This window comes from Cuculus canorus, chromosome 8 (assembly GCF_017976375.1).
Source record: "Cuculus canorus isolate bCucCan1 chromosome 8, bCucCan1.pri, whole genome shotgun sequence".
Taxonomy (NCBI): Eukaryota; Metazoa; Chordata; class Aves; order Cuculiformes; family Cuculidae; genus Cuculus; species Cuculus canorus.
This window is the reverse complement of record NC_071408.1, coordinates 2,754,706-2,777,447: the sequence shown is the minus strand read 5'-3', so window position 1 is coordinate 2,777,447 and position 22,742 is coordinate 2,754,706. Positions and strand designations below refer to the sequence as shown.

General features: G+C 41.9%; 2 protein-coding genes across 3 annotated transcripts in view; one reads left to right on the top strand and one right to left on the bottom strand.

Moving 5' to 3' along the window:
- Positions 1-226: 226 nt before the first annotated feature.
- Positions 227-18,707, bottom strand: ODR4 (odr-4 GPCR localization factor homolog). The gene is made up of 14 exons (XM_054073593.1): positions 18,577-18,707; positions 16,570-16,703; positions 16,016-16,147; positions 15,551-15,646; positions 14,295-14,401; positions 13,531-13,567; positions 13,279-13,419; positions 12,560-12,655; positions 11,976-12,041; positions 10,296-10,424; positions 9,524-9,614; positions 7,847-8,032; positions 2,506-2,598; positions 227-1,292 (listed from the first exon to the last, which is right to left on the bottom strand). Exons 2-14 carry the CDS (start codon positions 16,666-16,668, stop codon positions 1,225-1,227), a joined length of 1,341 nt encoding a protein of 446 aa, XP_053929568.1. The 5' UTR covers positions 16,669-16,703; positions 18,577-18,707; the 3' UTR covers positions 227-1,224.
- A 353-nt stretch (positions 18,708-19,060) lies between these two features.
- The window catches only part of TPR (translocated promoter region, nuclear basket protein), a 39,810-nt gene continuing 36,128 nt past the window's right edge, over positions 19,061-22,742 (top strand). For both annotated transcript variants that reach the window (XM_054073583.1, XM_054073582.1), the window contains exons 1-2: positions 19,061-19,253; positions 22,414-22,518. In XM_054073583.1, coding sequence (XP_053929558.1) covers positions 19,103-19,253; positions 22,414-22,518 — 256 coding nt within the window. In that variant the 5' untranslated portion in view covers positions 19,061-19,102. The remainder of the gene's footprint in view (positions 19,254-22,413; positions 22,519-22,742) is intronic.

The following is a 22,742-nucleotide window of genomic DNA, read 5'->3' as shown; positions in this document are numbered from 1 at the left end:
AATCCCATGTTGCCTACAGATTCCACTGTTTGCACCGAATAAATAAAACATCCATGAAACCCATCCATAAAACAGGCAGCAGCCTCCATCACAACGTTCACTTCCCTCTTGAGCAAGACTGAGCACAAAAGATCAACGCTGTGTTCCAAAAATATCGGTACAATGTTAAGAGCAGGTCTTTTTCCAAACATGTGAAAACAGAATAGACAGATGAGGCAGCAGCATTTGAGATTTCTTTCCCATAGTCGCCTTTTATTAAAAGTATCCCAGTACATCCTTGATTATGCTTTAGAACTGACGTGCTTCTATTTTTCCTTAGAGTTCCGGTGCCTTTATACAAAAAAGAAATACGCAGCGGCATTAAAATGCCCTAAAATCTGGAATTATTTTCTATTGTAGTTCAGATCCAAGTAAACATCACATTGCGTATATGAATGACTAGAATTCTTCTCCTCTTCCGCTCTCCTCACGGCAAGTAAACAGCAATGTTATCACCCAGTATGCCCAGGAGAACATCTCATAACGGAAAGCTATCTGTTTACAGTCTGAAAATCCTGATTAGCAAACAATTTTGACAACTTGCATGTAGTTACAAGATGATCTCATGGGCTGCCTAGGTGTAACTGTTGCTGAAAAAGACAACGTCCCAAGAGAGCGATGATTGAATTGGAGCTGGACACAGAAATCCTCAAGAGTCACTGAGTAAGAGGTGGCAAATACACATCCCTAAATTTCTATGCATCTTATTGAGTTCCGAGTTCTCCAGGTATTATATTTACACGCTAAATTGGTCTCACCTTGAAACCACTAGAAACTATTTGTATACCTACTATGCTAGCTAATCAGCATGACCTAAAACAACGCATACGTTGAACCGTTGGATTTGTTAAATCTTAATTTTTCCCCAAATAACTTTAATGGAATGAGATTTCTCTTAGCAAAGGAACCCTTAAAGCAAGAACTGTCATACCAGGTAACTACTCTAGTCTTCCCAATAGTCTGAAAAACACACCAGGAGAAGAATACTTGATACTGTAGCCTTGTGATTCTACTTGATACAGTAAGTGCATGCTGGAAGAAGGTAACCGAGCCTATCATTACAATTTATATTGCACATCTAATTGGTGATATTTAGGCAACAGTTCTTAATCATTAATATATCAAACCCAGATGTTTCCACCTTGTAACTGGCCAATACTTCCAGGAAGCTCCAGTTGCTTGAGTTTAATCACTGAAGTAATTGAAAGAGAAGATCGATGCAAAGACAGCAACAGCAGCTGCTATTACCACACCTGAAATAACAAAGAAAACGCACTGGGTGAGCGGCAAGGGCAGCACAGTCACCGGCAGCAACGGTGTGGAGGGCAGGGGCAAAGGGAACGAGAAGCAATAAGAACCACCTCAGACCCCATCTATCACTGCTAAGCCTAAATCTAAAGGTATAAAGTCAGATAATTGAATTATAAAGCTCCACATGACATTTCTAATCAGAGCAGGATCCTTTCAGAAATCCAGCTGACTGCACAGTAGTCCCAGTTGACTCTTGTAGTACCCTGGCCATGTCCTGGCCTATAAACTCTCGCACTGACTCTGCACCGCTGCTTAATCAGACTAGGTAAAACAACACAAATGTTAAACTTTAAGAAACAAAAGCTCTTAAATCTTTCCTCTTCTGTGTGGCACTACATCTACTCTGTCAGTCTCTTTGTAGCACAGCACTATTTTCCTCTTGATTAACGCACTTGTTACCGATGTGGCTGAGGAGGCAACACACGAAACCCAAAACAACTGACTGATGATTCAAGGGAAAACATTTTTACATCCAAAGCAAACACACATTTCCTGCTACTACTCTTTAATCTTCTAGTCACTGCGTTCTAATTCTAAGAGTTCATAAAAAACACAAGGTACTGCTTTGTTGACTAAAGTGGAACTGTATTTTAATACCAGGCAGCCAAAGCTTGCAGCAAAGAGAGCTCTAAATGCAGAGATACATGAGAGCTGGATAAACCACTACCGCAGAGAAGCTGTATTTGAAAGAGGAGTTCTGTGGCCGCTGTTCCCTGAATTATCGAGGCTGACAATTAGCACCCAAGCCCACATCTATGCATCAGCTTCGAAAGAAGATTAGTGAGTCACTAGCCGATTTATGGATGCCTATTTGACAAAGCCATTCAACCGTGTTATTTAAGCACAGAATTATAGAAGCGGTGGCTCTCCAAAAACACAAGCAGCCTACACGAGCCTTTTGTACTGACTTGCAGGCTGAATGTACGAAACCGCTGGCTTTGTTCAAACACGGGCTGTTTCTTTCTTGCTTCCCCAGAAACTCCCAGCACCAATAACACTGAAATGGGGACTCGCTTTAGAAAAGCTATTGCATTAAGCTATCAGCAGATTAAAAAAGTCTCACCAGTTTATTAATAGTTCCATGGAATCTAACAGCACTGAAAGGGCCCACTGTAGTTTCTGGATTGCCACAGTATAATCAGGGAAGTAACATACCCACATTTTGTTGAAGTTTCAGCAGCAATGTTGCTTTTGTCAGTTGTTTCTGCGGTGTGTTATCCACATTGTCAGTAACTGGACAAATATCAACTGCATGGAAATCAAGTGAAGAAATAAATACTAGGTTAAAAGGTGAAAGTTGCATTTTACAACTAAGTTAATGCAAAAGGACAAGAATTTCACATCAACTTTATAAAAAGTACATGTATGTTAGAAAGAAGAAAGTGTAGAAAAAATACAGTAGCAACAGTCTAATACTAAACAATTCTATATGGCTGGAAGAGGAGAAATAAAGAGAAAGAAATACATTTGGGAAGGAGTTCCTCAGCCAAAACCCCATTTTCCATATCTCACTTTCAGGACAACATATGCAACCCCTTCTACATAACCTAGGGAGAATTTGACTGCTCTGAGAGGGAAGCATCAAAAGCAAACCACCTTCCAAGATGAAAGTTCTCTCTTTAAAGCCGTTTGCCCCGAGTTCAGGTTACATGCAAACCTCCACTGCCACTAAAAAAACGAGCCCAGCATCATTTCCCCACCCAACACAAAAAATCCACAAAGGCTTTTTTTCAAAGCACAGAAATTCGTTTTTGAGGATCCCTTAATGATATACTTTCAGAGCAGGCATAGAGGACACGTTCCCCTTTGGAACAATTACTAAATCCCCAGATTGCTTGGCCAGGATGTGAGGGTGCTTGACTATTTCCAGACTGATGGGATTCAAACCTGCATCTATTTCCTTTCCAAAGATTTCCCTAATCACTTGGCTATATCCAGCTTGTTAGAGAGGAGGAGGAGAGAAAGAAGAGGATTAATCTTGAGTCCTCTAGCTGAACTTGTTCAGCCATGCTTTTGACTACACAGCTCAGTGATAAAGCTACTTGATGGTGGTGGGCCAAAAGTCTTTAATTCTCCTTCCTGTTCCAAACACAGTTTGCTAAGGAATCACTTGTAATCAGAACTTTTGACAATTCAGTAGCTTCTACTGCAGATATCTTTTGGACGAGGAAAGAGTAGGACAAAGTGTTTGTGCTATTGCAGTGAGATCCGATGTCTTTGGAAAGAACAGGATGGGCTCACTGAGATAAGAAAAAGACTTAAGAGATTGTTCTTGTTCAGAAGGCCCAGAAGGAAAACCCACAACAGTATCAGATATCTAGTTTCAGCAGTCCGTGGAATACCGACTTAAATTAAAACGGACCTCCTATTACCAGAGCGGGGTTGTCAATCACCAATAAATTACAAATTATTCAGTTGAGTAACCAGGCACATCCCTTGATGATTCATAAGAAAATGATTCATGGAAAAGTACTTTCTCTATCATATCATTAACTTTGTATAATCTAGATGTGTGATCAGAAAGGTTGTTTCTGTCATCTAAGATGAGTCATGTTCATGATTGTCTTCAAAATCTCAAGCTGCACTTGCACAAGATCTGCTGTTACACAAAAGCGCTCAAACCAGACATTTCAGACCTGTCCTTCGCTATTTTCATCCCTGAACTCACCGGCTCTGAACAGGATGTATGACAGCAGAACAATTAATACCTCTCCGATATGACGCCTAACTGGACAGCAAGAATAAACGCACAAACATCTGCATATATTATGAATAAACACTGCTTTGAGATCTCTCTGCAAGCTGCTCATACATGTGAAACAGAACTAAGGGCAATGCTTCAGCACAAGGGGTGTTTTTCTGAAGAGAAATTACCACATCTCTCCGAAGGCCACTGGTCCAGAATAAGCCCACAGTTTCATCATTATTTTTATTGTGAAAAGGAAAACACAGCCGCCTCAGCCTAAAATATGAGCTGGAATCTTCAACTAGGATAAGTGAACTATTAATTGTTGCAAAATAGCTTTTTTAATATCTTAAGTAGCACAGGGAGAGCCCCACATCCTCTCCAAACTGCTTAACAGTTTTCAGTTCCCTACAATATCACTTTTAGGGCAACCAAAGGTGTTTATGCCATGAAGCCAGGGAAGATTTCCATTTGAGGCAGCTGTGGTATATATCATAGAGTTGTCAAAAGCAGATGCTTTCTAGTACCAATTATATGAGTCCTCAATTCTTCATTAATGCTTCAATATGCTAACAAAGATGGGGAAGTGATTACCTCTACTGCAGTCTTATTTCTGTTCATCCACACAGAGTATCCGATACCTCGCTTCCACTCCCCCGCTCCGAGGAAGAGCAGGGATTTAGTAAAGCCAACCATAAACGCAGAGCTTTCAACTGCCTGCATTAAAAGTATCAAACGCCTTGAAATTGCAGTGTTAGAGCGATTTAGAGCTTTCAATCATAAACAGGTCTGGTTTTACTTTTTATTTGCCATGTAACGCTTTTAAAGTGCGACCAGTAGTGCCCTCCCTGGAGAGCTGTGCAAGGAATCCAGAGAATGAAGTGTAGGAGACAGCAGGAGAGGCTGTACTAAGGAAGCACATAAAACCAACGTCCTTAAAATACCTTTCTTTTATATGTTTCGACTAAAAGCTGCTAAAAAATAAGCCATTTGCCTACAGTGACTAAATCATCTTCTTCTCAAGCACATATTTTAAAGAGTAACAACAACAAAAAAGAAATTATTTGAAAAGCCTGCTTCTGTTCTTGAATTTTAAATAACTCTTTTTATCAGCAAACTTTCCTTGGTACTTCACCATCGATTTGCAGTTAGTTCAAGGTTGCAGCCTAAGACCACAGGAATCCCAATACAAACAGAAAGGTTGATGCCAAAATTCACTACAAACTAATTTTTAAACCATTACTGAGTTACTAATAAAGACAGCACCAAGCCCTAAGAAACACCAAATGCTACCCGAATTGGAATGACGCATGGAAAAAGCCTTCACTCGAGGGAAATCCCAAACTCTCACTATGTCACAAAAACATATTTGCAGCAATACTGAGACATTTCATAGAATCACTGAATCACAGAATGATTTGGGTTGGAAGAGACCTCAAAGCCCATCCAGTTCCAACCTCCTGCCACGGGCAGCGACACCTCCCACCAGATTTGGTTGCTCCAAACCCCATCCAACCTGGCCTGGAACACCTCCAGGGATGGGGCAGCCACAGCTTCCCTGGGCAACCTGGGCCACGGCCTCCCCCACCCCCATTGCAGAGAACTCCTTCCTAACGTCTAACCTATATCTTCCCCTTACAATTTAAAGCCATTCTCCCTTGTCATGCCACTCCAGGCCCTTGGAAAAACTCCCTCCCCAGCTTTTCTGGAGCCCCTTTCAGTGCTGGAAGCTGCTCTAAGTTCTCCTGGGAGCCTTCTCTTCTCCAGGCCAATCAATCCCGACTCTCTCAGCCTGTCCCCACAGCAGAGATGTTCCAACCTCCAGATCATCTCCGTAGCCTCCTCTGGATCCATTCCAACAGTTCCATATCCTTCTTATGTTGGGGATTCCAGAACTAATTTCAAAAACGGCCTTTCTGGTGTTAATAAATGTGCACATACAACCTGTGATTTTAACAAACCACAACTTAATAATGCCGTAACAATAATTAGCAGAATCAAAGTGCATTGTGTCAGTAGCTGTAATACTCTCATCACTGTGAACACAACTCATTCTACAGATAAACTTTAAGGCGTTCCCTGAGACAAAGCCGGTCTCTTGGGTTTTTCCACAACTCTGTGTTTTCCCCTGCTCCTCTTCTTAAAGCACAGGCTTTAAGAAAATCAATCCCACACACCTAATTTTATTTTCAGCAAGCTACAAGAACACACAAACTCATTTTGTGAGCTATCTGGACATCACAACATATGTATTATTGGCATTAAATCTTTATGATGCATCACTCTCTGTCTAATCGTGCTTTCTTCCTTCTCCCGATCACACATCCTTACATAAGCAATAAACCTGAACAGAACCATCTCTCTTCCTCCCACAGCAGTCTCCATTGCTACAATATTAATTTGCTTCCCTATGTGATATTACTTCTTAAAGCTCAGTGTTAATTACCTTTAAGATTATTAAAGTTACTTTTACAATGCAAATGAGATATTTATTTGCTTTCCTGTTACTCTTGAGGTTCTCGAGCTATGCATTACTTCTCAAGATAATGAGTCACATTCACAGCTAACAGGGTTAGGTAAAGCCTGGGGAAAACTGATTAATTCAGAAAGATGTAAGAATTTATCGTTAGCTCTGAAATTAAGAAACTCAAAACCCCTTCCAAGTAAACCAGCAGGTCAAGTAGAACATCAGTAATCAGAGTTCGCCCTACATCGCAAGCTCCTGGTCACATTTCCCATTTTTGTTCCTAAATACCAACATCAAAAAATGTTCACAGTTCTTATCTGAGAATCAGTGTTCATTTTTAATAATTTACATTATAAAACTATAACCTGCAGTTCTTATTCGTGTTGATGGGGGCAGAAAGGGGAGAAATGGGGTCTTGAGCAGCCTTGTCAAGTGGTAGATGTCCCTGCCCATGGCATGGGGGTTGGAAATGGATGATCTTTAAGGTCCTTTCCAACCCAAACTATTCTATGATTCTATGAAATCTCTTCCATAAGATCTCAGGAGGTATTATTAGATGCATTTCAACAACAGATTTGAGTCCTACTTTGAAATGAAAGTCACAAGGGGAAAACAAAGCACAACAGGAAGCAATGTAAACCAGAAATATTCAGGGACCTTAAAGCCCATGCAGTTCCAACCCCCTGCCATGGGCAGGGACACCTCCCACTGGATCAGGCTGCCCAAGGCCTATCCAACCTGGCCTGGAACACCTCCAGGGATGGGGCAGCCACAGCTTCCCTGGGCAACCTGGGCCAGGGCCTCACTGCTCTCATCATTAAGAATTTCCTCCTTATGTCCAGTCTCAATCTGCTCCTCTCCAGTTTATCCCCATTGCCCCTCGTCCTATCCCCACAAGCCTTTGTGAACAGTCCCTCCCCAGCTTTCCTGTAGCCCCTTCAGGTACTGGAAGGTCACTCTAAGATCTCCTCGGAGCCTTCTCTTCTCCATTTAAGCACTCAACTGCTTATTCCAAGTTATTCTAAGTAGTAGCAAAACCACTCAAACTACTGAAAAAGTCACTCGAATGTAAAGCTTCACAGGATTTTCTTACCATTTACTGGCCAATACAGAACCACCTCTAACTCACACACAGTGTAATGTGTGCAAATCTTGTTTAAATATGTATTTGTATCTACTGCAGTTCATGAGCTGCAACCACGGCTGTGCAGATAACGCAGGGAAAGAGTGAAAATATTTGAGATAAAATAGAAATATTTTGGATAAAACTGGCCTATGCCATTAGTCAACACTTTCATAATCCATGACGCAGTCTGTCCTGGTCCTCAGCTGTGGTTATTTACCTGTGTTCATCTCCTCTGCTACGTGGATGTCTTCAGCCTGCACAGACTGATCCAACATCTCAACAAAACGTTCCTGAATTTCTCCAGCGGCCTCATCACCAAACTTATAATCACTGAGCATCACACTGGATCCAGCGACAGGGACAAACAGTCTCTGAGGTAAGACATGATATTCCCTCTGAAAATCTAAAAGAAAAGAGGGAAACAAATACCATTGAAATAAAAGCCTTGCCAGTTATGATTAAGATTTCTCATTAATCTCTGGCCAAAAGATAAAGCTATTGCAAAAGAACTGCTGAAGGCTTCTAGGTAAAAATCCTCCTTTCAGGCATTGCTTGTTTAGTTGTTACTGTTTTATGCAAGTTCTGGCTATTATATTGATTTATGTTCTTACAGTAATCTCTCCAGAAACACCCGAGACATCTCTAAAACAACCCATAAAATGTTACCCAGAGTTTTTTCCATGATTAGGAAGACAAGCAAATGGACTCTGGGAAAGACAGCAGATAAGAGTGTGCTCAGAGCAGCACACGATTTCAACACCACAGAGGATTTACACTGTATTTCAAGCCACAAGGTACGAGCGCCTCCTAAAGAGGACATGGGAAGCTGCACACAACTGAAAACAGGTTTAAACCACGCAGGCTAGAGAAAGCCGGTTAACCCCAAACCAAATCATATTACCCTACAGCAGCTGGTAATTCCGCAAAGGAATCATTTTTTATTACACAATCAACCTGTTTGCATTTCTCTTCTATGTCTTCCAACATCACTACCAAAGAGAGTATCTTTTAAAAGGCTTTCCTTTAGATAAAATCTTCAAATTGGTGTTTGTAAAAATGAAAAAAAAAACCAAAAAAGAACACTGCACTGACTCAAAGAAGTTTAAAGAATGGCCCAGCGTGAGCCAGGAGATCTGGTCTCAGCATACACCTCCTTAGTTTTTAACATAATCATAGAATCACAGACTAAATAGATTCATAGAATAGTTACTAGTTTTCTTGCTTTTCACTGGATCTTTTTCTTTAAGTAGCAAAGAGTAGTTTGCCAAACTTAGGATGTACAAGATCCAAAGGTAAGCTCATCATCCTGTGTGTTGTGCACAGCTTTTAATGCATGACAAGTATACAACAAGATACTTCTTCACATCCTGACTGCCACATAAAAAGACGTATTTCATTTGAAGATGAACGACTGAACACTTAGTGTTAGTATCATAAGTGATACAAAAACAGGGAAGGTTGTATCCAGCAGGTTCTTTTAATCCTACCAACTTTGAGCACACTCCAATATTAACAGAAATCCCACACAATCATTTAAAAATCCCAAAATTTCAAATGCGCAAGTCACAGCGACCACTTCACTGACAGGAATTTCAACTGCAGAGGTTTTAAAACTTACAAAATTTCCCGTCAGTGACAAAGAAGCTGAAATTGCACTGTGTCATCATGAGAACTGAATACAAACTTGTGGTGAAAGCTGCAATGCTAAAGAACGTATCTGAGCTTGACAAAAAAAACCCAGATTTAAGAAAAAGTCAAGGTTGCCAAACAGAAATTCTGCCATTTGCTTTTTATTCTGCTCTAATTATGCCGTACCTTCAATACACCCGCAGAATTCCCTACAACAACCAAAACTTAATGCAAATGTAAGCTAGTTTGGTTTTTCCCCACCTACTTTTTTTGTGAGGTCCTTCATTTATGATCAGATCTTCGAACAGTATTTCACACCGATCACTCAATGTGTTTATTACGTCTCTTTTCAAAGCCTGCAGGGAAAAAGCAAAGCCATCAGTGACATAAAAGCCATTTGCAAAGTTTTTTGACTAGTAAGAAAAAACAGAAGTCCCTCTAGGTGTAATCCATGTTGAAAGAATAGTTTTTCACAGAAAATAAAAACTCTAAGGAGATTTTTTTAAAGTCCAATCAAAAGAAACCAACACCAAAAGAATGATAATCAAAAAAGGAAAATAAAATGAAAAGGTGAGTAGAATTTTAGCACTGTTAGAATAAGAACTGACGACATCTAGACATTACCATTGAAAACAAACAAAATTCATCACAAGATATTGACTCAGTAAGGAATGGGTGAAATCACTGAACAAACAGATCTGTATTATCCCTCTACACATGAAAAAACGGTCTGTAACCTTTTGTTAACTAAGAAAAGTCTTCAAAGCCTGATCACGGTGACAATTTGTGCAAAGCTTCACCAGAGAACAGCCTTACCAAGAGGGGACCCATCTGCTAGAAGTAAAAAGGGATCTGAACCCACCACATATGCACAGAGATGGTTCCTGAAACAATCCCCGTGTTCAAAGAGATGAATAACTTCATTTTCTACTGAATATCCTAACCCCAGCTTAGCCCGTGCCACTTCAGCAAAGAAAAAGTAGTATGACATGCATTGCAGAAAACCATTTCTGAAGCGTTAGCAACCTGTCCACTACCTGAACGGCTTCTTTAACTTTGGGTTTGTTGTTATGTACGTAGGCTTTGCATTTCACCGCACCTCTGAGATTTATGGAACCGCTGCAGACCTGGACTGTAGCTGTTGATCTAGGACTTGAACCCTGGGACTGAAAAATAAACGTTTCAGTTTTATCTTGTTACCAAGGCACTTGAGCATGAGTAACAAAAAACAGAGCTAGGAAACTAACAGCATACCTTGAGATGTTTACACACAGTCAAGTTTTGTTAGTTAAGACTGAAAATCCTTCTCTTTTCCCACTATGGAAAATTATTTACTTTTCCAGAACATTTCATTTCTGGTGATTTAAATATTTGTGTCTATAAGGCTTCTAAAACTTTCCAGGCAAGTGGCTTGAGGCTAATATTAGTCTTGCATTCCAGAAATGTTTTAAAGAATATTTCTTTTGTTTGTGTGTTTACTACATGGTCAGCACAGCCTATGGCATCCCAAGAGTCACCCCTTTCATTAGGACTCAGTTACAAATGGGGTCACATTTAGAACTGTATCAACCCATTGCCTCAAAATATTTACCCTAATTATCACAACAACGAGTGTGTTGTATGAAGCTCCCTAAGACAACACCTGGAAACACGGGAATGTATAAATTACTCATGAACTGCATCAACTACCCCCACCAAAATAAAAAGCTGTCCTTTCCTGGTCAGGGAAGCTGTGGCTGCTCCATCCCTGGAGGTGTTCCAGGCCAGGTTGGATGGGCCTTGGGCAGCCTGAGCCAGTGGGAGGTGTCCCTGCCCATGGCAGAGGGGTTTGAATTAGATGATTTTTAAGGTCCATTCCAACTCAAACCATTTGATGATTCTCTGAGACCATTAGGCAACAGAACAACTTCACACCAAAAGGCCCGGATACTCATTAAGTCTTTCAAATGGCATTTTATAAATTTCTAAAAGTTTTGCTAAAAATAACTTTAGAGAAACCAGGAACCATGTGACAAAACAGGATGGCTGGTGCGTGCAAGAAGCCCACAAAACAATACCTGGAAACATCTGGACTTCAGGAAAAGATGCCAAAATAAGGGTTCAAGTGGGCATAACCTCCAGTAGCAAGGAAACTCCTGACACAGACCTAACAGCTCGAGGCTATGATTCAGCTCACAGGATCTGTACTTTAATCCAAAGCTAGTGACAGAGCTTTGACGAAAGTATCCAAGGGCAGCCAGTGGGATGTCCCTGCCTATGGCAGGGATGTTGGAACTGGATGATCTTTAAGGTCCTTTCCAACCCGAACAATTCTGTGATTCTATAAGTAAACGCCCATAGCGAGCCGTGGCAAGGGGAAGCATGGGGGCGATACTGAACTTCCCAACGATGAAAAGTTACCCTGAAATCAACATATGCAGCAACATATGTTACTATCAAATGAATTAGTTGGCAGGATTTCATTCCTACAACCAGTTTCTCACATTCTTCTCACAGCTGTACTGTGCAATTCTTTGACAACGCAGTTATCACAGCGCAAGACCTTCCAAACAGATAAAATATTCAAATAGGTCCAGTGTCACAGTCAATATCCATGGGGAAATAAAAAGTCTTAGGACAACGTAAACTAGATTTCCAGACAAGAATGTTCTTTAATTTTTTTTAGTCTCTTTTATAAAATAACAGAGTTTATCCTTTACAAACCACTAAACACTTACCAATTGCGTCAGAATTTTGACATCAGAAAACTGAGTGCTGGGTTGAGTGTTTCCTTTCAACTTTTTCTGAGGGGAAGAAAGATTTTGTGAGTTATGAAACAGGAAAAAATAAAAATCTCCCTGAACCAAAATCTCCTCACTATAGTATAGAAAGTGCCTGGTTAACAGCTTTTAAAAGAGAAAAATGGCACAGAGAAAACAGCCATGAGAATATAATTACATAAATAACAGGAGAGAGAAATGTATCAGCCGAACAATGTGTTCCCGCTCTGTTAAATGTTTACACATGTGTAGATCTTAGAAATCTCATTGTCTACATTCACATCTTACTCGCATTCTTTAATGAGGAGACACCACGTAGAAAAATTTTTAGTCAGACTTCATGTATGATTATCGTGTTGGCTTTGCCAGAGGAAAAAGAAGCAGTTTGCAGCAATGAAGATGGGAACACAAGCAAACCTGCTCAGAGTTCCCTGAAAGGAGCCCATTAGATCACCAAGCACTGTACAGAAGATGTCAGCCAACGCTGGAGGTTCCAACTATCCATCTGTTAAGAGTTCAATTCCTTGCAGTTTGGTACTCACATGCCCTTCCAGCAGTTCTGCGTCACCGTCCTTCACTTGTCCATTGATCAGAAAAACACTGTCTTCTATTTGTTTTGACCATCTATTTAATCCATTCTTAGAAAAAGTGAAAACACAAAAATCTCGTAAGAAAGAGAAAAGAGAATTTCACTACAAGAGTTGGACAGTATCATGCTGAAAAACACAGAAATAAACTCTCAAAGTAACTGTTGAAACGTGTAAGTCTCTGAAAAATCTGTCTTTATATTTGTCCAAAGCTAAATGTTAAATCCAACACCTTAAGAATATATCCATTAAGAAATGAGAATTTCAAAATATTTAAGTGCTACGCCAGGGATGTGACTTCGGTAGAGAGGGGTGCAGCCAATTCAAAGTCAATTCGTATTAAAAGCACCCTATACCACTGATCTAATTGGGTGTGACCTTTCACTATGTGAAGTAGAAAAGATTTCAGCTGGAATACTCATGACAATTCCTAAATCATTTTGAGCAATGGAAACTGCCCACACCAAGCACAGCAGCAGAAAAGCTAGCAGTACTTCCATACCATGAATACTTCACCATAACTTCCTGTTACCTTTAAGAGTAACTACCAAAATTCTCCGCTGATTAGATCTACTCCTGTACTCACACTATTCAAATCTCTCTCTCTCATTTAATTTTTAACAGAAAAAATAATGTAGAGACCAGATACACAACTGGTGCAGCTGAGCAGTTACCTTGGTGTTCTTTTCCAGGTCATGGTTTGGTGAAGTAGCAAGAAGTGGAATGTGAATATTAACATTTACTGTGCAGTCCAAAGCTAACCAGGAAGCAGAGAGAGCACTCTGATATTTCCAGTCTGCTGGTTTAGCTGAACTCTGAGGGCAGAAAGAAGTAATAAAGCATCTGTATGAAATATCGGGTAACTCACAGAAATATTACTTGTCACAAATTAAGAGCGTACAAAACACACAGGATGATGAGCTTACCTTTGGATCTTGTACATCATAGGTTCGGCAAACTACTCTTTGCTACTTAAAGAAAAAGATCCAGTGAAAAGCAAGGAAACTAGTAAGAACAACTTCCCATTAACTTTGTCCTTTACTTAACTTCTTTGTTGAGCTATTTTATGCTTTAAAGGAAGTTTCCACATTTCATTAGTGTAAAGAAATGGAAAAACATTTGACTGTAAACTCCAGCTACCACAGCGATGCCGTCCCATGTCTTACACACAGATTAAGATCAATAGCTATTCCCATGCGGAACACCAATGCAACAGTTTGCAGTTTGTCCTTTCCTCTCTTACATCTCTAAGGAAAAACATTGCTTTCCCTCTTTGTATTATTTCATTATCGACAGAGCAGCATTCTTCTGCAGCACTAGCACAGATCCCACCTGCCCGCTACCTCCTCACTTCCATGGAAATCTCGCTGGTAACCGCAAGCTGAAGAAGCTACACAGCACGTTAGATGTTTTCTTCCATTTATGCAAATCAAAACTGACCGGGGAAAGCAGAATTTGATGCCACTACACACACATATCAAATGGTAAGAAATGATGGAAATCTTGCACGGATAAGAGGGTCAATAGTCTTACTCGTGGCTCATCGGAAAACTTTGTGGTTACAACTTCCTGATCTATGCCTGAACTCAAATGACTTCCCCCTCCCAATTTATCACTTGCTCAGAAACAACTACAGAATCAAGGCAGGGGGTAGCAGGCTCACTCAATAAACTTTGCTCATAAAGGATACTTTTTTGTAGCAGAACAAATTTGAAGAGCTGCTCTGTCCGAGACCTCCTCCTCCGCGGGTTTCCAGAGTCGCCTTTTAGTCAAGGACTTTTCCACTGAGAAGATTAGCTAAAGATGAAAAAAGTATTATACATTTTTCCATAAAAATAATGCATTATCATTTCTGGCAAACAGTCTGGCACTAAAGTTCTAAGACCAAGTGATATCACGAGTATGTGTAAAGGAGAAATACAGCTTACAACATGCCACCAAAACATCATGTTAACAGAATGTTCAACGAAGATCCGTAGGCAACTACTTCAAAGCAAAAGTTGCTTGTGAAATCTTAATTCAGCTTCTTTATAAACTGAGCCAAGCAACACACACTCACATATTTAACTTGCAAGCTTTTCTCCTTAGAAAAATATTACAGCTTTGTATCTATGGATTGAAGATCTGCAAAGACACCTGTGCAAAACAGCCACCAATTCAAAAATACAAATTTTAATTCAGGAATCACTGATCATGTGGACACAACTCATCTTTTTTTTTTTTTTCTTGGCTATCAGTTTCAGTAATCACTGGAAAAATAATATCTTTTTGAAGCCAAAACTGGATCACAAACCTTAGGCTTCAAACCCTTCTCATGTTTAAATCAATTGCCGTACTTACCTTATGAAAAAGATAAAATGAACCTACATCTACAGAACTGAAATGAAATGTGGCATTAGATGCCCCAATATTGTAACAAGAAAAGCACTTTAAGTGTATCAGAGAATAGCAAGTTCGAAGTAGTTTTTAAATATAACCCCATGCACCAAAGTAAAATCCCACTAGTTCTAGACAAAACATTCCTTTTAAATGATTCAGAACTATAGAAATTTCCCTATTGTAAACATCTCTAATCTGAACAACCCATTCAGACAAACAAAGGTAACGTGTTACCATTACTAACAATTGTGCCACAAGGATTTAACTTAATATAAGCCTTGAGGATGTTTTCCTTATGCTGGAACACCCACTTTCAGTAAACACAGGGAGATTTGCTATTTCAGTAACAAAAATCACATGAAACAGAACATTAGCAAATAACCCTGTGGTATAGGACCATAGGAGGGTGATATCTGAGGTTTCAGTCTCAAAATCACACCTCAAACCAGAATATTCATGCATTTAGGAATAAAGCAACAAAACAACCATATAAAGGCAAGGCAACGATAGGAATTGTCCAGCTACACCTAAGGATGTTCCCGTTTTCCCAGCAGGAAGCGTACTTACCTTGCGCAAAGCATTCTGACTCTCTTTGGACAGTTCTGGAGTTGCAATAATAAATACACCAAGAACTAATAAGCCTCCAGGAAGCATTCTAGAAACCTTAAAAATAAAAATGAACATGTATTAACAGGAATCAGAGCAACCAATTAACCCCACATATCAATAATTTCTAAAGAGACAAGTAACCATCAAGAGCAGAAATCAAGTAAGCCAGACTGATTTTCACCTCTTGGTTCCTCTGAAATATAGAACACAGCACTTTGCACATTTTCTAGCTTCATCATTATCAAGTCGCTATTCATCATAAACTTTGAAAACAATACAGGTACTTTGGTTTAAAATATCTCTGCCTACTGTGGTTAAGGAGGTTCTCTTCGAGAAAAAGGCACACAAGGGATGAGATTATTGTTTTAAGTCTTATTTCCTTCTTGTTCCTCCCAGCCCCTTAAAAAACTCCCACTGTGGTACCTGACTGGCGTGTGTAGTTATCCATTCTTCATCAACAGACGCCAGTTTCGAAGGAGCGATGCTGTCTTCCTTCTGCTCTTCCTTTGGAGGCGTTCGAACAGCCCGAATTACGTAGTCTCTTTGTGCAGAACACTTTCAAGAACATCAATATAAGCAAATATACCATGAGGTTGATATCAATCAAGTTTTAGAATATCCTGTGTAATACAGCAACTGCAAACCCCGCTTTGTTTGTTAAACTCTACAGGAATCTGTTATACAAATAATTCCTTCATGAATACCTTTGCCTTAAAGAGTAGTTTAGTGATAAGGTTTATCTTCAAGGATTTGATTTCTGTGTGCGATCATCTTTCATAAAACAATTCTAGAAGACTTGTGTAGTTGGTTGACACTGCAAACCCTTCACGGAAATCCCTTCTGGTCATAGCGCCACCCTCTTGCACTACCCAAGCTCAATATGATGCTCATGGACTTATCCCAAACGATTAAGGCCAAGGGGGTTGTCCCCAATTAGCAGGAATGAATGGAACAGACTTCAGCCATCACACACTTACCTGCCCTATTAACAAGCCAGTGACATAGGGCCTCAATTTTGTGCTGAGGTCTGAAAGATACTGCCCGACGGCTTCCTCAACAAAGTAAGTTCTACCCATTGCCGCAGATTTAGAACTAAATGTGTAGTTTCAACCTACAAAACAGAGTAAAAAAAATCATAAATACACTGGTTAGATGAAAATAAAGAGTCTCACATAAAGATCTGTAATAGATTAATACTTTATCTGTCAACACAGGTTTAAGTAGCTTTACAATCCACAAGTTTGGGGTTTTACAAATGAAAAGCAGAGTTCTCTACAATACAGGAAGAAGTACGTGGCCCTTATTGGAAAGAAAACCGTTTTAAATACCTACCACTGAAATGATATGGCAAGTCATGCAGGCAAATGCTAGGAAAAACATGCCTGCAAGGAACAACTTCTTGCTGCATCGTGTTTCATCAGAAACCAGAAAATATATTTCTGCATTCACGTTCCTCTTTAAGGGACTTGCTGCATTGCACATGCACAATGAAACACGCTGTGCACAATTTCCAGTCCAATTCCTAAAGCATTCACAGAATGTCCTAAGTTGGAAGGGACCCACAAGGATCATTGAGTCCAATTCCTGTCCTGCACAGGACAAATCCAACATTTATACCATGGGGTTGAGGGCCTTGTCCAAATGCTTCTGGAATATTGTCAGGCTTGGCACCATGTCTGCCTCCCCAGAAGATGTTCCAGTGCTCCACCACCTTCTGGGTGAAGAACCTTTTCCTAATGTCCAACCTAACCCTCCCCTAGCATCTTCCTGCCATTCCCTCAGGTCCTGTCCTTGGTCACCAAACAGAAGAGCTCAGCACCTGCTCCTCCTCTTGTGAGGAAGCAGTAAAATGCGATGAGGTCTCCTCTAAGTATCCTCTTCTCTAGGATGAACAGACCAAGTGACGTCAGCTGTTCCTCATACAGCTTCCCCTCTAAATCCCTGACCAACTCCGTGCCCTCCTCTGGACTCCCTCCACTATCTTCAGATCCTTTTACCCTGTGGTGACCAAAACTGCACCCAGCACTTGAGGTGGGGCTGCACCAGCGAGGAGCAGAGCAGGACAATCCTCTCGTTTGACCAGCAGGCGATGCCATGCTTGATGTACCCCAGGACACGTCTCAAACCACATTCAAAACATGGCATCTGCAGGTGACCCAAAGGGCCATCTACAATGCTCCCATCAGTGCCCACAGGAACGCAGAACTCAGGAGATGCGTACTGCCACGGACACTCCTCCCACCCATGCAGAACTGCTCTGAAATCAGCTTCATGCACTGAAAACTGTCAAAACCAACTGTGAAGCCAACGAGCCCATGAGGAGGGAGCAAAAGGCACTTGCAGCACCCACACAAGGCACACAAACCACACAGGAATGGCAGAACCGAGGCTCTGGGCCGGGACGAGGAGGAAGGCTGGCATCTGATACCGAAAACACCATCAAATCAACTCTCTAAGGCTTGCTTTGGTGTTTTAGAAAGTAAGCACCATTTCTCAGGCCTGGGTAACACGAGGCAATGATCTCTATTGATTGTGTGGAGTGAGACAAGAACTGGGGACAGAATAGATTTCCCACTTCTATGCACACATACAAATTTTCCCAGAAATCTTATGCATTTTCTATTCCTTTCCAGAAACTCATTTTAGCGCCACTGCGAACTTCACAACAGCCAAATCGTTTGATAATTTGGAGCTTTGAAGCCAGCCCCGCCTGACCTTGTATTTGAGATGGGGAGAGACTGCAAACAGAGGGGATTACACAAGAACCCCGCTCTGTTCAGCACGGATCACGCTGAACACAAGACGTTCTCATCTCCGAAGAGCGAACAGTGTCCGGATACTTAACACAAACCCGCACTCGGAGGGACATTCTGTCTGTATTCCAAAAACAACGCAATAACTCAGAGGAAACCGAGCTCTACTTCAGCTTAGATCCAAAATACTCCATTGTTTCTAACAGCAACCACTACCTGTACCGCACCCACCTCTCCTCGCCCCCGGGGCCGGGGAGCGGCCACTCCGCTCCGCACCCGCCACTCGCTCCTGCACCGCCACTACCCTAAGGTGGGAGTCGCGCCACCAGCGACATCCGGCTCGCGGTGATGACGCACATCCGCTCAGGGCCGAGCGCGGGAAAAGACCGCGCAGAAGCAGCGCTGGCCGCACGCGCCGCCATGCTTCGAGTGGCGGAAGCGGTAGCAGCGCCTCCTGTCTCCAGAGGCAAAGAAGGGGGACAGGGTCGTGGCGAGCGCCAATAAAAATCCGTGTAGGCTTCAATACGAAGTTTTCAGTGTTTATATCTCGGTTAGAATACCTTTCGCCCCTCAACCAGCAGGCTACAGCCAGGCTCAAGATGGCGGAAAGCACCACCCTACCGAAAACGGAAGTACTTCTGGTGTACTACGTCCCTCGCTGAGAACTACATTTCCCGTGATGCCGCGCGGTGCACGCATGCGCAATTTTCCGCGGCCGGCGTCGGCGAGGCCGGGAGGCACTGTGGCCGCCGCCAAGATGGCGGCCGTGCTGCAGCAGCTACTGGAGCGCGCCGAGCTCGCCAAGCTGCCCCGGCCCGTGCAGGGCAAGCTGGAGCGGTTCCTGGCCGACCAGCAGAGCGAGATCGACGGGCTGAGGGCCAGGCACGAGCGCTTCAAGGTGGACAGCGGTGAGAGCGGGGGCAGGCCCGGGCGTGCGGGGCCGAGGGCTGGGCTGGCGGGGTCGTAGAATCACAGCATGAAGTGGGTTGGAAGGGACCTTAAAGACCATCCTTAAAGCCCAACTGGATGGGCAGGGACACCTCCCACTGGCTCAGGCTGCCCAAGTCCCGTCCAACCTGGCCTGGAACACCTCCAGGGATGGGGCAGCCACAGCTTCCCTGGGCAACCTGGGCCAGGGCCTCACCACCCTCATGGTGAAGAAATTCCTCCTTCTGTCCAGTCTAAATCTGCCCCTCTCCAGTTTATACCCGTTCCCCCTCCTCCTATCACCACAAGCCTTTGTGAGCAGAACCCCAACTCTCTCAGCCTGTCCTTGTATGGGAGGTGCTCCAGACTTCGGGTCATTCCCCCCCCCCCCGAAGTGTCTTTCTGCGATGGGAGCAGTGTCTTCCTGAAGGGTTGCCTAGGCCCGGGGAGGCATCCCCCAGCCCCAGCTGGAAGGGGCCAGTGCAGGCCTGGATGTCTGTTCTTCCCCTCACTTTCCTCTGGAGAGAGGATTTCTACTGCTTTTTCCTTTGTAAAAGACTGTTCAGGGTTAAACGTGTGTTCAAAATAATAAGCAGAGTTTCATCATTTTTTTCAACAAGTTTCTGTCTGCTTTGCTTGTAGTTGTGGAAGAAAAACCGTTACTTGTTCACCCAGCTCTCCAGTAGACTTAGGTTTATATTTTTCCAGTTAGATTCCTTGTTGAAGACCTTAACCTTTGGTCATAAACTACTCATGGTAGAATCAATGTTTCTGTATTGATTCGTAGGTTACTCAATCTCAGGAATATAATACTAAAACCTACTAAAATCTGTGGTTTATGTTTGCGCTACACTTCATTAACTGACTTTGGCAAGATTTTTGTTGTGAAGGAGACAGAAAGGTTGAAGGAAAGATGGAAGTGACGTTTACTTCTGACGTAAACTTCACTTCCACCTTTCTTTCAACCTTTCTGTCTCTTTCACAACTGGAGTAGAAAGGAGAGAAGAGTGTAGATGAGTGTAAGCGCAGGGCCGGGGTTGTGAGTATGAAGTAACTGATAAGTTTAGATCAGAAGTAAGTGATGTAAGGAAGTGAATCAGAAGTAAATGATGAGAAGTAAACTTCACTTCCACCTTTCCGTCAACCTTTCTGTCTCTTTCAAATAAAAATCTTGCCAGTGTTAGTTCATATAGCGCAAATGTAACCCACAGATTTTAGTAGGTTAGTGTCTTTCAGGTCCATTCTTCTCACTTGTGGCTGGAGGGGAAGCATGACTTGGAACTGTAAGATATGGTGGTGGTGTGCATCTTGATACAGGATCCTGCGGACTCCGAGCATTTGTCATGAATTAACGTTTTACAGGGCTTTAATTTATCAGCAATTCAGGATTTATTAATAGTTTTGAGATAGATCGCAAAAATAGGTTGTCATAAGATTAGCAGCACTCAATCATCAGACAATTTAACAGCCTAATTGAACAGGAACTCGCTACAACGACTCAGTTAGAGATTCAGGAGTGGCAAGGTTCACCTGAGACATCCTGCAGGGTTTCCTAACTCATGTCCCACACACACATGGACACACAAACACAGAGATGTGTAGACAGGCAGACACGCAGGGGTTAAGCGCTGAGTAAAATGTCCCTTTTCTCAGGTTTAGTGAGTTACTCAATGCGTTGGCATTCCTCAGTGGGCAATAGTTGACCCTTCTCCTTTGTTGGCATTTATTAGTGGACAATCTTTGAATCCTTACAAAATCTACTCTGAGAGGTGTCCCAGCTCTGAGAAAGATCTTGGTCATAGAATCACCAGGTTGGAAAAGACCTCTTGGATCATCGAGTCCAACCATTCCTATCTGCCACTAAACCATGTCCCTGAGCACCTCATCTACCCGTCTGCTAAACCCCTCCAGAGATGGGGACTCCCCCCTCCCTGGGCAGCCTCTGCCAGTGCCCCATGGCGCTTTCTGTGAAAAAGTTTTTCCTGATATCCAGTCCAAACCTCCCCTGCTGGAGCTTGAGGCCATTCCCCTTGTCCTATCGCCTGTCACTTGGGAGAAGAGCCCAGCTCCCTCCTCTCTGCAACCTCCTTTCAGGCAGTTGTAGAGAGCAATAAGGTCTCCCCTCAGCCTCCTCTTTATACCCTGCTGCATTCCTGGAGAGCTCAAAGGGTCTTCCTTATCATCCCTGTTTGTAGGGTTGCGGATGAGTGACTTTGGTCAGTATTGTTCCATTCTGGCTGTGATTCGTGTTAAGTGATTCTGGTATTTTCTACCAGCTGTACAATTCCAGTACCTCCCAGATTTTGCAGTACTGGTACCTTCCTGCTCCAGCTCCGATCCACACGGCGGGAGTTCCAGGGGCCATCAGGAGATGTCTCATCACTCCAACTCACTGCACTTGTAACAAAGACAGAGACACTGGGAGTTTTGCCCTAAACATGGCTTATCCTGAGATCGCAGAGTGGCCGGGGGATGAGGGGCAGCTGTGCCACCACAGTTTGGAAGCAAAAGATAACTAAAAATCCCTTTGTGCTTCCTTAAAGCCTGCTGTGCTTAAGAGCGAGATTAGTTCTGCTGTTACGGAGTGTTTTATGGTTAAGCTCTATGACACAGTTACAGTTGCAGATAACCAAAGATTGGATCCGATTGTTTTTTCCAGTGCTGTGCGATATGCAGCATAGAGCACATGTGCTCGTTTTAAGAAGTTATCATTAAAAATTTTTGAAATGAAATCTGCTGACACTTAGGATTATGGGGATTTTATTGTATGTGTGTAGAAATATGCTACGGCTTAAGAAGTTTTAATTAGACTTAACTGAGACCAGAATACGTGATTATGCTGATACAATGCTATATCATTAAAATCAGTTAGGCTACAGCTTTATAGATAATTTCTGGGAACACACCGCTTTCCATGCTAACAAAGTATTTTAAGCAATGTTAATTCAAAGTGCAAATGCATGTTTTTGCATTCAGAAAGACTTTTCTTCAGATTCTCCTTTAGTCTTATTATTCTCAGATATTTTCTTTATAAATACTACTATTTAATAAAGTTGTCAATTAATAAGGATCCTTGATAAAGTTAAGAAAGAAAAATAAATGCTTATTAAGTGAAATTGAGATAATGCTGTTATTTTGCAGAGCAACAGTACTTTGAAGTAGAAAAGCGTCTAGCTCAAAGTCAGGAGAGACTTGTAAATGAGACGCAAGAATGTCAAACTCTGCGTGAGGAGCTTAAAAAACTTCGTAAGTATAACTGCACGTTCTTCAGTTTGGACAGGATATGCAGTCTTAGTCCAGTGTTGTGCTGAGATGCTTTAGGTTTTAACTAGGAGTTGAAAGTCCATCTGTTAACTGTTTTGGTTACTTCTGTAAGTAGGAAGGTTTTTTGCTTTTGCAATTAAGTCTGCTTTTTTAAAATGAATTTTTTGTTCTACTAGAAAAGAAAAACCTCCTTGTTTGCTGATTTT